General features: G+C 42.5%; 1 protein-coding gene across 4 annotated transcripts in view; it reads left to right on the plus strand.

The window, feature by feature from the left end:
* The first annotated feature begins 742 nt into the window (after positions 1 to 742).
* The window catches only part of LOC133477829 (BTB/POZ domain-containing protein 10-like), a 49,953-nt gene continuing 35,610 nt past the window's right edge, over positions 743 to 15,085 (plus strand). The window contains exon 1 of one of the 4 annotated variants that reach the window (XM_061773028.1): positions 743 to 1,007. In XM_061773028.1, coding sequence (XP_061629012.1) covers positions 892 to 1,007 — 116 coding nt within the window. In that variant the 5' untranslated portion in view covers positions 743 to 891. Of the gene's footprint in view, positions 1,094 to 10,491; positions 10,885 to 15,085 lie in introns of those variants that run through there. The other 3 variants (XM_061773030.1, XM_061773029.1, XM_061773027.1) reach the window with 3 other exon arrangements.

The raw sequence follows: 15,085 nt of genomic DNA on the forward strand, positions 1-15,085 counted from the left end.
AAGTCGTCCTCATCTCTCTGTGCATTTTGCACTTCATTGTCACCGAAGGACGGCCCCTCAGGTAAAAAAAAAACAAAAACCTTCAAGTATGAATTCAAACGCCATTGTCCTCTCACTTAATGACAACACGCATGTTGTCTAGGAAAAGGACGGTGAGTGAGGTGCAGCTCATGCACGACGTCGGGGAGGGCAGGCAGGTGCAGGAGCGCCGCGACTGGCTGCAGTGGAGGCTACGCGGCATCCACACCGCCCCGGGCCACAGCCGATGGGAGGCGGGCCGGGCGAGGAGGCTGCCTCCCGACGAGCTGCCGGAACTAAACGGCCTGACGGCTGAGGAGCTCCAGGAAGCCTTGGAAATACTTGAGAAGCTACTCAACTCCAAACACACGTGAGCCCGAGGGTGTCGCTTGACAATCGGACCTGGACTGCAGCAATTCCAATTTTTCATCTGATTTTGTTTGGTATTCCTACTGGATACGTTTTATTTTACTATTTTTTCCCCCCCGAAATTCATATTTTCATGTTATTTTGTAGTTGTATTTATTATTCTTATTTAAGAAGCGATATGTACAATGACAAGCAAATACTTTCGTAGGCACTTTATTCCTTAAAAAAAAAATATTTATTTGCAAAATGAAATATCTTTCTTATTATACATTATACATTTGCATCACATCTACATTACTGGCAATGTTGATTATTTCACTTGGAGTTTGATGTCAACGTAAATCTATATATACATTAAATTTGCATATTATGCACGTCAGCATATTCATATTATATTATTTTATAAATGTATAATTTGGTAGGTTTGAAAGACAGATTTCATGATGGTGTTTTATGATTATTGCTGTTTCCGTACAGTAAATCCTGTTGGTAATCGTCCAATAAATGTCGCGATACGTCATGACTGTCTCGCGAGACGTCAGCTCCAGCAACCACAACAAAGAAGCCGCAGGCAAATGTAATTCCCGGCAGACCTTCAAGCTTCAAGAGTCTAAAAGAAAGTAGGCTTACTTTTGTTTATTGAGCCGAGAGTGTTGGTGGTGTTCGGTCCGGAATGAAACGTCAGTTGTGGAACTTACACGGCGAGGTAACGAAAATGTGAACATTTGAGCCAAGCATTTTTAAGATGTCTGAGCGGCGAGGCGTTACATACGAACCAAAAAAGTGTTGTTACATCAAGTGATGAACTCATAAAGCAGAAATACTGTAGAGAGACGAGCTGTTCTGTTGTTATGAATCCATAATTCCAACTGCAAACCTAAGAAAATCCGCGACTAATACCTCCACGATTCGAAAAAAATAACTAATACAAGTTAAACTCGTGCCGACTAATACCTCAACGATTCGAAAAAAATAACTAATACAAGTTAAACTCGTGCGTTTAAATTAAAGTTGCAGTATGAACTTTTTAATTTTACTGGATAAAGCAATAGTACGACGAGCCTAAATGTACTATTTGTTTTTTTTTCGCTTAAATTTTCATCACAGTTTGAAAAAAAAAGCGAGCAGCAGGTTGTTGCGGCACTTCGGGTGGCAGCTCGGGAGATGCAAATTACTTCCTGCCTCGTTTAAAAAAAATGGCCTATACAAGATAGAAAAATGTATGTATAAAGTCTACAAAAGAAACTTAATTATAAATATAATTGTTTAAATAATTGCCGTTCAGAATCATTAAAGCAGCATCCAATCAAACAATAACCATTCCTCTTTACACAAAATATATCGACAATGAAAATAACTATGAACCTGACATTTTTTTCTAGTATTTGCCAGTGAATTCGATCCTAAATGCGTCAAGTACAAAGACACTTTATACACAATCTGCTTCTAATAAATAACATTTAAACCTGTTCAAAATAATAGTAAAATTATGTAGGCAAACTGTGTACTCTACTGCAGAAAATACAAAACAAATATTTCTCTTATTGACTGTAGTAGGTCTTTGGATTTACGCTCTTATATATACCATATTAATATACGTGCTGTGTATTGACCACGAACAAAAACAACACGTATATTTACATATGATTTTGTGGTAATGAGATTCGGCAGCAGGAGCAGCCCACTGTCGGTCGTGGCACCACTTCCAGCACCTCCAGCTGTCACCAAAGTCCTGCAACAACCTGTTTCCACCAAATGTGCTAGCCCCTATTTGGGGGGAAAAAAAAAAAAGGCATCCTTGCACAGTTGAGGCTTCTTTATATTCGCACGGGCGGCGACCGCGCTGACTTCACTGCGGCTATCCTGCGAGCAGTTTGCCTTTATAGTCGAGCCCAATCATGCAGTTTTGAAAATGTACTGCAGTTCTCCTCCAAGTCGGGGGGTGTCGCTATGGCTGGTATTAGCTAGGCCACCGCAGGGTGGAGTTTCCTCTGCATTTTTTGGCCATTTCCGGTAGCCGGAAATAAGAACAAAGCAACAACAATGGCGACCGTGCAACAGTGTCTGCTAGAACAAAAGGACCTAGATGACCAGATGATACGTTTAATTATGCTGAAAAATGGATCAAGATAGCGGCGGCGTCGATGGTATGTAGAACCAAGGGGAACGCTGAGTACGTCATCACAGCATGTGACTAAAATGGACCAATCACGAGAGATGATCTCCGCGGCATTCTACAAGCAGCAACAATTGTTGCCGTTTGCGTGTCAGGTGATGCGTAGGGCCCGTGCAGGCCAATACGTTGGTCACGTGATGCAATGCGGGTGCTGTCGGCCGCGCGGGTACATAGAGGCCTTTCGTGTCACAATGGACCTGTGGGAAGCTTTCCAGCATCCAGAAGATGAGGAAGGCAAATTTACCGTAATCTCCCCAAATAGTGGCCAGGGCATTTATTGTCTGAACTAAATTATATACATGCAAATCAGTCTGCTTTCGGCGAAATTCGCCGTTTTGAACTCAAAATAGGACATCTACGTAAATCGTTTAGATTCGATTTCTTTTGCCTTGGGCGGGGTGTTCGCTGTTGGCGGATATGTCACAGGAGTTGACGAAACCAGAAAAAACACTTCCGCCGCTTCTGCTGCTAAGAAGTAACGGTGCTTTTACTCCGTTACAATGATCTAAATGCTGATCGGCACTTTTATTGATCAATTATTGGTTATCAACTATTTCGTGCACGACATTACAACTTCAACTTCCGCATTGGGCGCTGTTTCTAATTTAAGCGCTAGTGACGTTTAAGTCTAGTTCACCAATCAAACGACACAAGAAAGTCACAGGACCTCACACAACGTTTTCTATTGGGCTTTCCGGGCATAGGTATTAAAACTAGATAAGCCAGCCCGGCTGATTGTCGTGCCTACGTAGCGGCCATTTTGGCAAGATCGTCGTTACCGTGAAGGCACCGGGGCGCTACTCTTGTTTACATTAGACGAACAAAAACAACAGCTTTCATGTATTGTAGTATTTGTCTGGCACTGTCTGCCTAAATGTGGATATTTCAGCCTACTTATAACTTGAGAAAACACCATGTAGTAAATTGCAAATGTTTTTGTTGTTTATTTTAATATTTTTATTGTTTGTGCTATTTACTCAGTACTTGAGTAATTATTTCACTGTGTACTTTTTACTCAAGTAATTTTGTTGCCAGTGTTATATATGTGGCACTGGTCTTTTGTATTTTGGCATTGAGGTGCTGCGGGTCGTGGTTCTGGTTGTGGTCCCAGTTGAAGTTGTTAATAGCGAAAATAAAGTGAAACAGACAATTATTTTATTAAATTCTTTTCCAGAATGAGAGTGCTTAAAGAGGAGTATGCTATTCATGTGGCACAGCTTGAAGCAGGCCTCAGGTGCAGGTGGAGATGGGCCTGGCTCAAATTGGAGGCCAGAACAAAAAAGCAAAGAAATGAGGCAAATTTAATTTTAATCTTAAATTTGTACATCAACATTTGATGTACAAACATTTATTTACACCGCTTTACTTGAGCGGTGTAAATAAATGTTTTTCTGCGTGAAGGAAATTTGTTTATCTTGCCTTATTGTACTCTTCAGTCTTCCAGATTCCATAATTTATGTTAAAATGAAAAATAATTGGCGGCACGGTAAAAAACTGGTTAGAGCGTCTGCCTCACAGTTCTGAGGACCGGGGTTCAATCCCGGCCCCGCCTGTGTGGAGTTTGCATGTTCTCCCCGTGCCTGCGTGGGTTTTCTCCGGGCACTCCGGTTTCCTCCCACATCCCAAAAAAAACCATGCATGGTATGTTAATTGACAACTCTAAATTGCCCATAGGTGTGAATGTGAGCGCAAATGGTTGTTTGTTTGTATGTGCCCTGCGATTGGCTGGGAACCAGTTCAGGGTGTGCCCTGCCTCCTGCCCGATGATAGCTGAGATAGGCTCCAGGACGCCCGCGACCCTAGTGAGGAGAAGCGGCTCAGAAAATGGATAGATGGATGGATGAAAAAGAATTCTCTCTAATCCGTACAGCATGGCTGGCCTCCATCACTGTTTTATAAACTTTGCCCTTCACTCTTCTGTCACATAACACACTTGACACTTTCCTCCACCTTTTCGAACCTGCTTGGACCCGTTTCTTCACTTCCTTACCACACTCACCATTGCCCTGACTGTTGACCCCAAGTATTTAAAGTCGTCCACCCTCGCTATCTCTTCTCCCTGTAGCCTCACTCTTCCCCCTCCACCCGTCTCATTCATGCACATATATTCTGTTTTATTTCGACTAATTTTCATTCCTGTCCTTTCCAGTGCATGCCTACACCTTTCTAACTGTTCCTCCACCTGTTCCCTGCTTTCACTGCAGATCACAATATCATCTATGAACATCATGGTCCACGGGGATTCCAGTCTAACCTTATCTGTCAGCCTATCCATCACCACTGCAAACAGGAAGGGGCTCGGTGCTGGTCCCTGATGGAGTCCCACCTCCACCATAAAGTCTTCTGTCACACCTGCAGCACACCTCACTGCTGTTCTGCTGTCCTCATACATGTCCTGTACTACATCTTTGCCACTCCGGACTGCCGCATGCAGTACCACAGTTCCTCTCTTGGTACTCTGTCATGGCCTTTCTCTAGATCTACAAGGACAAAATGTACTGTAGCTCCTTCTGACCTTTTCTGTACGTCTCCATCAACACCCTCAAGGCAAATAATGCATCTTTGGTACTCTTTCTAGGCATGAAACCATACTGTTGCTCCCAAATGCTCACTTCTGTCCTAAGTCAAGGCTCCACTACTCTTTCCCATAACTTCATTGTGTGATTCATCAACTGTATTCCTCTATAGTTCCCACAACTGTGCACATCGCCCTGGTTCTTAAACATGTGCACAAGCACACCTTTCCTCCATTCCTCAGGCATCTTCTCACCCGCTACAATTCTGTTGAACAACCTGGTCAAAAACTCCACAGTCACCTCAACTAGATGCTTCCATACCTCCTCAGGAATGTCATCAGGACCAACTGCCTTTCCATTTTTCATCCTCTTAAGTGCCTTTCTAACTTCCCCCTTACGAATCATTGCTACATCCTGGTCCACCACACTTGCCTCTTGTACTCTTCATTCTCTCCCATGTTCCTCATTCATCAATGCCTCAAAAGTATTCTTTCCATCTACCCAGCACATTACAGGCACCAGTCAGCACATTTCCATCTCTATCCTTAATCACTCTAACCTGCTGCACATACCTCCCATCTCTTATCACTCTGTCTGGCCAACTTTTATAGTTCCTTTTCTCCTTTTTTAGAGTACAAGCTGGCATACATGTCCTCATATGTCTCTTGTTTGGCCACCTCTACCTTCGCTCTCTGTCACATCTCCATGTATTCCTTTCTCCTCTCCTTAGTCATTTCAGTGTCCCACTTCTTAGCTAATCTCATTCTTTGTATGATTTCCTGTACTTTGAGGTTCCACCACCAAGTCTCCTTCTCCCCATTCCTACCATAAGATACAGAAAGTACTCTGCTGCCTGTCTCTCTGATCACCTTGGCTGTAGTGGTCGAGTCTTTTGGAAGCTCCTCCTGTCCACCGAAAGCCTGTCTCACCTCTTCTCGTAAAGCTGCAAAACGCTCTTCCTTTTTCAGCTTCCAACACATGGTTCTCAGCTCTGCCTTTGTCTTCTTAATCTTCCTCCCCACCACCTGAGTCATCTGACACACCACCATCGTATGTTGTCTAGCCACACTCTCCGCTACTACTACTTTACAGTCAGTAACCTCCTTCAGATTACATTGTCTGCACTTGATGTAATCCACCTGTGTGCTTCTCCCTCCGTTCCTGTAGATCACCTTATGGAGTACGAGAGTGTTCACTACAGCCATTTCCATCCTTTTTGAAAAGTCTACCATCTGTCCCTCCAAGTTCCTTTCCTGGATGCGAAACTTAGCTATAATTTCTTCATCAGTCCGGTTTCCTTCACCAACATGTTTATTATGTTGCACCAATGTGCACCAAGCACAACTCTCTCTGTCTGGGATGCTCAGAACTACTTCTTCGAGCTCCTTTCAGAATTTCTCTTTCACCTCTCGGTCACATCCTACCTGAAGGGGATAGCCACTCATTCCGAATGTTGCAGCTCAGGTTCTGAACTGAACAAAGAGATCAGATCATATTACTCCAATTCTAAAGTCTTTACACTGGCTCACAGTGGCATTAGAATATATTTTAAAGTTCTGCTACTGGTCTATAAATCACTAAATGGTTTAGGTCCTGAATACATGAAATAAATGCAAATGATAAATAAACCCAGTAGGGCTCTGAGATTGACAGACTCAGGTCAAATAGTGGAGCACAGAGTCCAAAGCAAACATGGTGAAGCAGCATTTAGCTATTATGCTGCACACAAATGGAATAAGTTGCCAACAGAAGTACATCAGCCCCAAGTGTGAATGTTTTTAAGTCCAGGTTAAAAACTCATCTTTTTTTCTCATGCTTTTTAGTGCATTTCAACATTTAAATGATATTTCTCTCACTGTACGCTGTTTTAATTGTACTTTTTCCCCCTCTTTGTTTTAAATGTTTATAAGCAGTTTTTTCTTAGTTTTTTAATGCTTTTAATCATGTAAAACACATTGAGTTACCTTGTGTATGAAATGTGCTATATAAATAAATTTGCTTTGCTTTGCTAATCACAATATGCATAACACCTCAATTTCAAGTTTCAGCCTCATCACTCAATCGGATACTCTTTTTAGTTACAAGACATTCTGAGCTAACTCTTCCTTTAAAATACCCCCTACTCCATTTATTTTCCCATCTACACCACAGTAAAATATTTTGAACCCTACCCCTAAACGTCTGGCCTGACTGCTCTCCTGGACACACAATATATCAACCTTTCTCCTAATCATCATGTCAACCAACTCCTGAGCTTTTCCTGTCCTCGTCCCACCATTCCAAATCCTCACATTCAGTTCTAGGCTCTGTGCTTTCTTCTCTTTCTGCCTAAGAACCTGCTTTCCACCTCTCCTTCTTCGTCTTTGCGCCACAGTAGCTGAATTTCCACTGGTAGGTTAACGGCACCGGTGGTGGATGTTGTTAACCCATCCGGTATGGAATTCTTTGGATGAACGCTCATATTTGTTTGGAAATTACTATCGAGTACCAGGCATTCATTTGAAATAGCGTCTAATTTGAGGAGGCCTTGTTGCTTTTGTAAAGCGCAAAGACAATGGCAACTGGGGTGCGGCCATCCCATATTTGGAAATGGTGACGTAACAGCCGCGGAGGAAGTCGGGAGGCTTTCCCCGCTGAGTGGACCGCAACTCGGCAATATGGAGGCGGGGTACACCCTGAACTGGTTGCCAGCCAATCACAGGGCACATATAAACAAACAACCATTCACACTCACATTCAAACCTACGGACAATTTAGAGTGTTCAATTAAACTACCGTGCATGTTTTTTTGGGGATGTGAGAGGAAACCGAAGTACCCGGAGAAAACCCACGCAGGCACGGGAAGAACATGCAAACTCCACACAGGCGAGGCCGGATTTGAACCCGGGTCCTCAGAACTGTGAGGTGGATGTGCTAACCAGTCGTCCACCGTGCTGCCATGAAAACAATATGATGATGATGATAATGATATACACTAATGCCTTGAGATATGAGTGACTAGATTTTATGAGTTTGCGAGCGCTGTATGGTGGCAGTAAACTTAACTCACAGTCACTTTACAACAAACAGCATTTTGGCAGATAGTACACAACTTAAAAAAAAGAGGCTTATTTTTATTTTCAGGCGATTTATTTTCATTCCAAATATAAAACAAAGTGAACTACATATTGTGTATCTAAAACAACCCCACAACTTTACCTTAAAGTCCGTTAGCCTAATCCTAATCCATAATTGGAAAACACCATAGACGAATAGTATTGGTGTTGCGGTATTATAACCCCATAAGCAACGGATATTTTAATACAAATGGGAGGAGCAAAAGAGATTGAAAATGTAACAATACTCGTAGGGATATATTTTTTTTATGTTCTGAAAAGAAATGACTAATGTTACTGCGGTTTACTGAGTAGGTGAGACCTGCTCCATGCACAGTACATCTGTATGTCTGTATTACAGTGTCCTCAGGTGGCAAAGGCGCACAAACCAGAAGGAGAAGAACAACGTCCATTGAATTGAAGCAAAAAATGTGACCAAAAGTGTTTCATTTCTTTACATTCTATTGAAGTATGTACAGTGGACCCCCGTTATTCGTGGGAGATATGTACCGGGCCGGACACCCAATAGCGAAAAAAAGCGAATGGCTGATGGCCATTATACAACCCCAATTCCAATGAAGTTGGGACATTGTGTTAAACATAAATAAAAACGGAATACAATGATTTGCAAATCATGTTCAACCTATATTTAATTCAATACACTACAAAGACAAGATATTTAATGTTCAAACTGATAAACGGTATTGTTTTTAGCAAATAATCATTAACTTAGAATTTTATGGCTGCAACACAAGCCAGTGCAAACTGTAGGCTGGTCCCAAGCCCGGATAAATGCAGAGGGTTGGGTCAGGAAGAGCAAAAACTTTGCCAAACAAATATGAGCGTTCATCCAAAGAATTCCATACCGGATGGGTTAACAACATCCGCCACCGGCGCCGTTAACCTACCAGTGGAAATTCAGCTACTGTGTCTCAAAGAGGAAGGAGAGGTGGAAAGCAGGTTCTTAGGCAGAAAGAGAAGAAAAAAGGACAGAGCCTAGAACTGAATGTGGGGATTTTGAATGTTAGGACTATGACAGGAAACGCTCAGGAGTTGGTTGACATGATGATTAGGGGTAAGGTTCAAAATATTTTACCATGGTGTAGATGGGAAAGGAAATGGAGTAGGGGGTATTTTGAAGGAAGAGTTAGCTAAGAATGTCTTGTAAGTAAAAAGAGGATCAAATTGAGTGATGAGGCTGAAACTTGAAATTGAGGTTGTTATGCATATTGTGATTAGCAAAGCAAAGCGAATGTATTTATATAGCACATTTCATACACAAGGTAACTCAATGTGCTTTACATGATTAAACGCATTTAAAAACAAAGAAAAAACTGCTTATAAACATTCAAAGCAAAAAGAAAAAAAAGAAAAAGTACAATGAAAACAGCGTACAGTGCAAGCAAGATAGGCTCCAGCATACCCGCGACCCTAGTGAGGATAAGCGGTGTAGAAAATGAATGGATGGATATTGTTTTCATGTGCAGTTGTCATGTCCATCCTCATATCTTAATAAGGTGCCCCGAAAGACACTTTAATCATGTAAGTGTGTGTAGTTATGTTTAAAAATGTGATACAATACAAGAAACCCCTGCCTCGCAGTTGACTAGTCAAGAATTCACCTATTTGTGTTTTTTTCTTTGGATTATATCCATGGCTATTTGCTGAAAACTCATTTTTGTGGTTTTTGTGATCTCAATAATGCTCTTAAGATAGTAGATAAGAAAATACCAATTGGTGTCAAGCAATTATTTTAAAGTGCTATACCTCAACATGTTTGTATGTAAGGGAGGAGCTGAGTTTAGCCTGTGTTGTTGGTGGAAATTATAGAGAGTCTTCACCCCATGTGGATATATACTGTAAGTGTACTACCGGTCCAAATCATCTGTAAGCATTTAGTTTTAAGATTAATGTTGTGAGATTAATGTGTTTTGGGATCATAGTTTGTGGTATATTTAGGTTTTAAACTATTAATATAGGCAATTATAAACTTTGAGGGGGTGTCAATTGTGTTTTTTCCCTGTGGTGGGGGTTTACTACACCTACATGTATATTTTAAAGGCTATTTTTTAACAATGAATTATCTTTATTGTTCTTATTTTTTTGTAATCATAACAATGAGAAAATGCTTGTCCCAGGGTGACAACAGCTGAGAGGCACTGGTCTAAAGAATAGAGCCTTGCTTTTTTTTTTTTTTTTTTTAACTGCCTCTAGCTATCTTGTTCGACATCTCACCCCAAACCTGGCCGGAATCCCCTTACTTGAAAATATAGAAAAGGATGACATTCCAGCAATTAATTTACGACATCATTTAACGTTTTTATCAGATTCCAACATAATGCCTGCATGAGGCTTGCAGAAGTGGTCGTTTACGAGCGGCACCTGAAGGCAGCATCGCTCTGAACCAGTCAAGCACGCGGCCATTCACAGATTAAGCCCTCTTCTGAGGCTCTGAATCACTCGCCGGTGCACGCTATCCATTTTCTTTATGTAGACACGCTCGAAGGTTTGGGGCGAGGAAGGACTTGACGTGAGCGCTTGAAGTCTAGTTTGTGAAACGATGCCGATGAAGTTGGAAAGTAATGAGCGAGGATGCTGAAAGTGACGGCAAGCTCGCTTTGTTGGGAGCAGCGCAAGGCTTTTGTGCCGCTGTCATCCCGTGTCTCATCCCTTGCTGCTTTGTCTACTCTTGGCCCGCTGATAGAGACCGGTACGTCTGCTTGCTTTTACCTTCGTCATTGACTTCGTCAGTACTTTGCTAAGTGTTCTCCTTTTGCTTTTTTTTTTTTGTATTGTATAATGATTTTCCACAACGGCAAGAGAGTGACTGGCTTATTTGTCTCTTTGGAGTAATCGTTTTCAATAAAAATGTAATCATTCAAATCACTCAAAATCATATTTTTGAAGATTCCATGTTTTTGTTATTCCTTCTAAGCAATGTTTGCACTCTTGTAGTGCATGCATGCATGCCCCCCTTCCAGTCTTTCATGTTGGTGCTACTGCTTTTGCCTATCTTGTCTGTGTCAGCAGCCACTAAATAATGGATGGGACCCTCACCCCCCCGAGTCTTTTACCTCTTGCTTTTAATAGATAGCCATGACAGCCCGTATCGTTATCATGTTGAAGTCGTCTGATAAAGTGAAGCTAGTAGCCCTTTACATCTATACACCCACGTGGCAAGAGCCTATTGACCTAGTAAGCAAGATGATGTTGAATTGTGATAAAAGACAGAAAGGTCCCTACTGCTGTCTAACAATAAGCTTTGTGAGAGCAACTGGACTACTCGTGAAACCTTTCCTGCTCGTGATTTGCATTTCTTTGAGAAGGTGACAGGAGCACCTTTCCCTGAGTGATATATTTATATTGCATTCTCAGTTCCTTTGTTCCCTTCTCCATGCTGGTCTGGCTGCTTGGCTGTCTGCCAGTTTGACTGCTTTGATTGTTATTATCCAAATTCAGCCAGCAATTAGAATCTCTTCTGAGATTACGCTTCAATATGCGGAGGAGCAAGAAAGTGCATTTTCTGTGTTGTGGGACAGGAGGTTGGCTAGTCTTTAAACTGTTACCTGCTGTGCCGTAATCGGCTGTTGTGACCCTTTCCTTCAAGGACATTGCAGCTCTGCTGCAAAGTGTTTTTCTTTTTGTTAATATAAACAGACACTAATCATAGTGTGTAACATTTTATTTCCCCTATCCCTATTGGATTATGTCTATATCGTTTAACAACTATAATAAATGTATATACTACATATAGTGCATATCCCAAGCATTACCAATCGGTAGTCAATCAAAGTCTATTTGTGACCTTGTCTGGCATTACTATACCAGAAAACCCAAAATTTGAACACATGATTATGTGAGCATGTTACAAGGATGTCATTGTTAACTCCCCATGCTGTATCATGGTTTGCACTGTCTGGGTCTCCTTTTGAGACATGACTTATTAGGAGTCACCTGCGCCTTGACTCATAGAATTTGACACACCTACCTATTTCTGAGCTACCAAATACTGGAAAGTACTTGAAAACAAGCAGTGAAAATAATTAAACTTACATTGTTTACATGGGCCATATTTTGATCAGATAGGGAATTTGCTTAGTTTTCCTGCCTCCATATTCGGTTAGAAAATTATGTAGTAATGTAGTAATTGTTATGTTCATTTAAAAATATATATTTAGCAGGAGTTGTACCATGATGAAGGTCTGAGTGGATGCAGCTCAATTTTCCAATTCTGATGTTATGGTTCCCTTCTTTAGAACGCAAACAATTTTAGCCAGAATCAACAGTGCCTGTGCTGGTTCCAGCCAATTAGTACATTTTGCTTCAACGCCACACGAAGGACCACCTTCTCACAATCAATTATTGATTAATTGAAATTTGCCCATCCCTAATTTTGATGATGCTGTTTACATACAGCGGCTGGAATAAGTATTTAACACGTCAACATTTTTCTCACTAAATATACTTCCAAAGGTGCTATTGACCTGAAAATTGAACCAGATGTTGGGAACAACCCAAGTAATCCATACATACAAAGAAAGTAGAACAAATAAACTCAGAAATTAAGTTGTGTGTAAAAATCTGAAATGACACAGGGAAGAAGTATTGAACACATGAAGAAAGGGAGATGCAAGATGGCATGGAAACCCAAGACACCACCTAAAATCAGTCTGTGGCGTGGTATTCAGACCATTACGGACTATAAACCCTCACCACAGACCTGCGACAGCTCCACATCCTTGCTAAATGAGCTCAATGACTTCTTTGCTCGCTTTGAGGCATACAACAGCACCCCTGCACACAAGACGCCACTCCCTCCTGGTGACCAAGTGCTGACACTGACCTGGGACAGCGTGAAAAGATCTTTCAACAGGATCAACACACGAAAAGCCCTGGGCCAGAATAACATACCTGGTCGTGTTCTGAGTGACTGTGCAGCTGAACTCACAGATTTCTTCACGGAGATCTTTAACACGTCCTTGAGTCAGGCTGTTGTCCCCACGTGCTTCAAAGCCACCACCATCATTCCGGTCCTGAAGAAGTCATCTCCTTCCTGCCTCAATGACTACCGTCCGATAGCACTCACTACCATCCTGATGAAGTGCTTTGAGCGCCTACTCATGCACCACATCAAGCCCTCCTTTCCCCCTCCTTTGACAGCTTCCAGTTTGCATATTGGTTCAACCGGTCAACCGATGACGCTGTCTCCACCGCCCTCCACTCTGCCCTCACACACCTGGACTCTAAGGCCTCATATGTCAGATTGCTGTTCATAGACTTCAGCTCAGCATTCAATACCATCATCCCTCAACAACTGATCTACAAACTGGTCCAGCTGGGGCTCAACACTTCAATGTTCAACTGGCTGCTGGACTTTCTGACAGGGAGACCGCAGGCAGTACGGGTCCGCAGCAACACATCCAGCACCATTACTACGAACACGGGGGCCCCTCAAGGTTGTGTGTTGAGCCCTATGACTGCACACCGACATACAGCTCCAACCTCTTCATGAAGTTTGCAGACAACTGTGGTGGGTCTCATCAGCAACGGGGATGAGACGGACTACAGGAGTAAGGTGAGCCACCTGGCCCTGTGGTGCATGGACAACAATCTCTCCCTAAATGTGGAGAAAACCAAGGAAATTGTTGTGGACTTCAGGAGAGTGCACTCCCAACATGCACCACTGAAAATCAACGGTGTTCCGGTGGAGAGACTGCGCAGCACCAATTTCCTGGGAATGCACATAACCGAGGACCTCTCTTGGACCAGCAACACATCATCACTGGCCAAGAAAGCTCACCAGTGTCTCTACTTCCTGCGCAAGCTGAGAAGAGTCAGAACCCCGACCCCCATTATGTGCTTGTTTTACAGAGGGACCATAGAGAGCATCTTGACCAACTGCATCACTGTGGGGTACAGAGCCTGCACTGCATCCTGCCGCAAGACTCTCCATCGCATAGTGAGGGCAGCTGATAAGTTCATCGGAACCTCTCTTCCCTCCCTGCAGGACATTTAAAGCCCCCGCAAAGCCCTCCGCATAGCAGGGAATGCCACCCATCCATCACACAGCCTCTTCAGTCTGCTGCAATCAGGGAGGAGACTGCGGAGTCTGCGGGTCAGGACTAGCCGACTCAAAGACAGTTTTATTTATCAGGCTGTCAGGAATCTAAACTCTCTGTCCCTAAACCTCTTCTGTCCTCTGCCCACCTGAACTCTGAATTCTGATGTCCCACAAACATGCACATGCACACACACACACACACACACGCACACACACCAGACTCAGAGACGCATCAGCCACTTTAGCAGCACTGGGGTTTTGCCATCTAATTTATGTTTTATTTGCGTTGGTTCTCTGACCTTGACTATGTTCTGTCACCTGATCTTTGGTATTTGCACATTCAATTAATACTTTTTATACTTGATATACCATAGTTTTCAACAAACTAATTGTTGCAAAACATAACGATGGCATTAGTTATAGGCGCATATCTAAGCTTCTGAATGTTCCAGTGAGCACGGTTGGGGCCATAATACGTAAGCTGAAAGCCAATCATTCCACCATAAATTTGCTTAGATCAGGTGCTCCTCACAAGATTTCTGACAGAGGAGTGCAAAGAATAATCAGAAGAGTTGTCCAAAAGCCAAGGACCACCTGTGGAGAGCTTCAAAAAGACCTGGAATTAGTATGTACTGTTGTCACAAGGAAAACCGTGAGTAATGTACTCTGCCGCCATGGCCTGTATGCACGCTCACCACGCAAGACCCCATTGCTGGAAAAAAAAAAGCATGTCAAAGTTTTCTGAAAAACATTTTGACAGGCCAGTTAAAAACTGGGACAATATAGTCTGGTCGGATGAGAGCAAAATTGAACTGTTTGGATGCCATAGTGCACACCACATTTGGAGGAG

Source organism: Phyllopteryx taeniolatus, chromosome 5 (assembly GCF_024500385.1).
Source record: "Phyllopteryx taeniolatus isolate TA_2022b chromosome 5, UOR_Ptae_1.2, whole genome shotgun sequence".
NCBI classification, from domain to species: domain Eukaryota; kingdom Metazoa; phylum Chordata; class Actinopteri; order Syngnathiformes; family Syngnathidae; genus Phyllopteryx; species Phyllopteryx taeniolatus.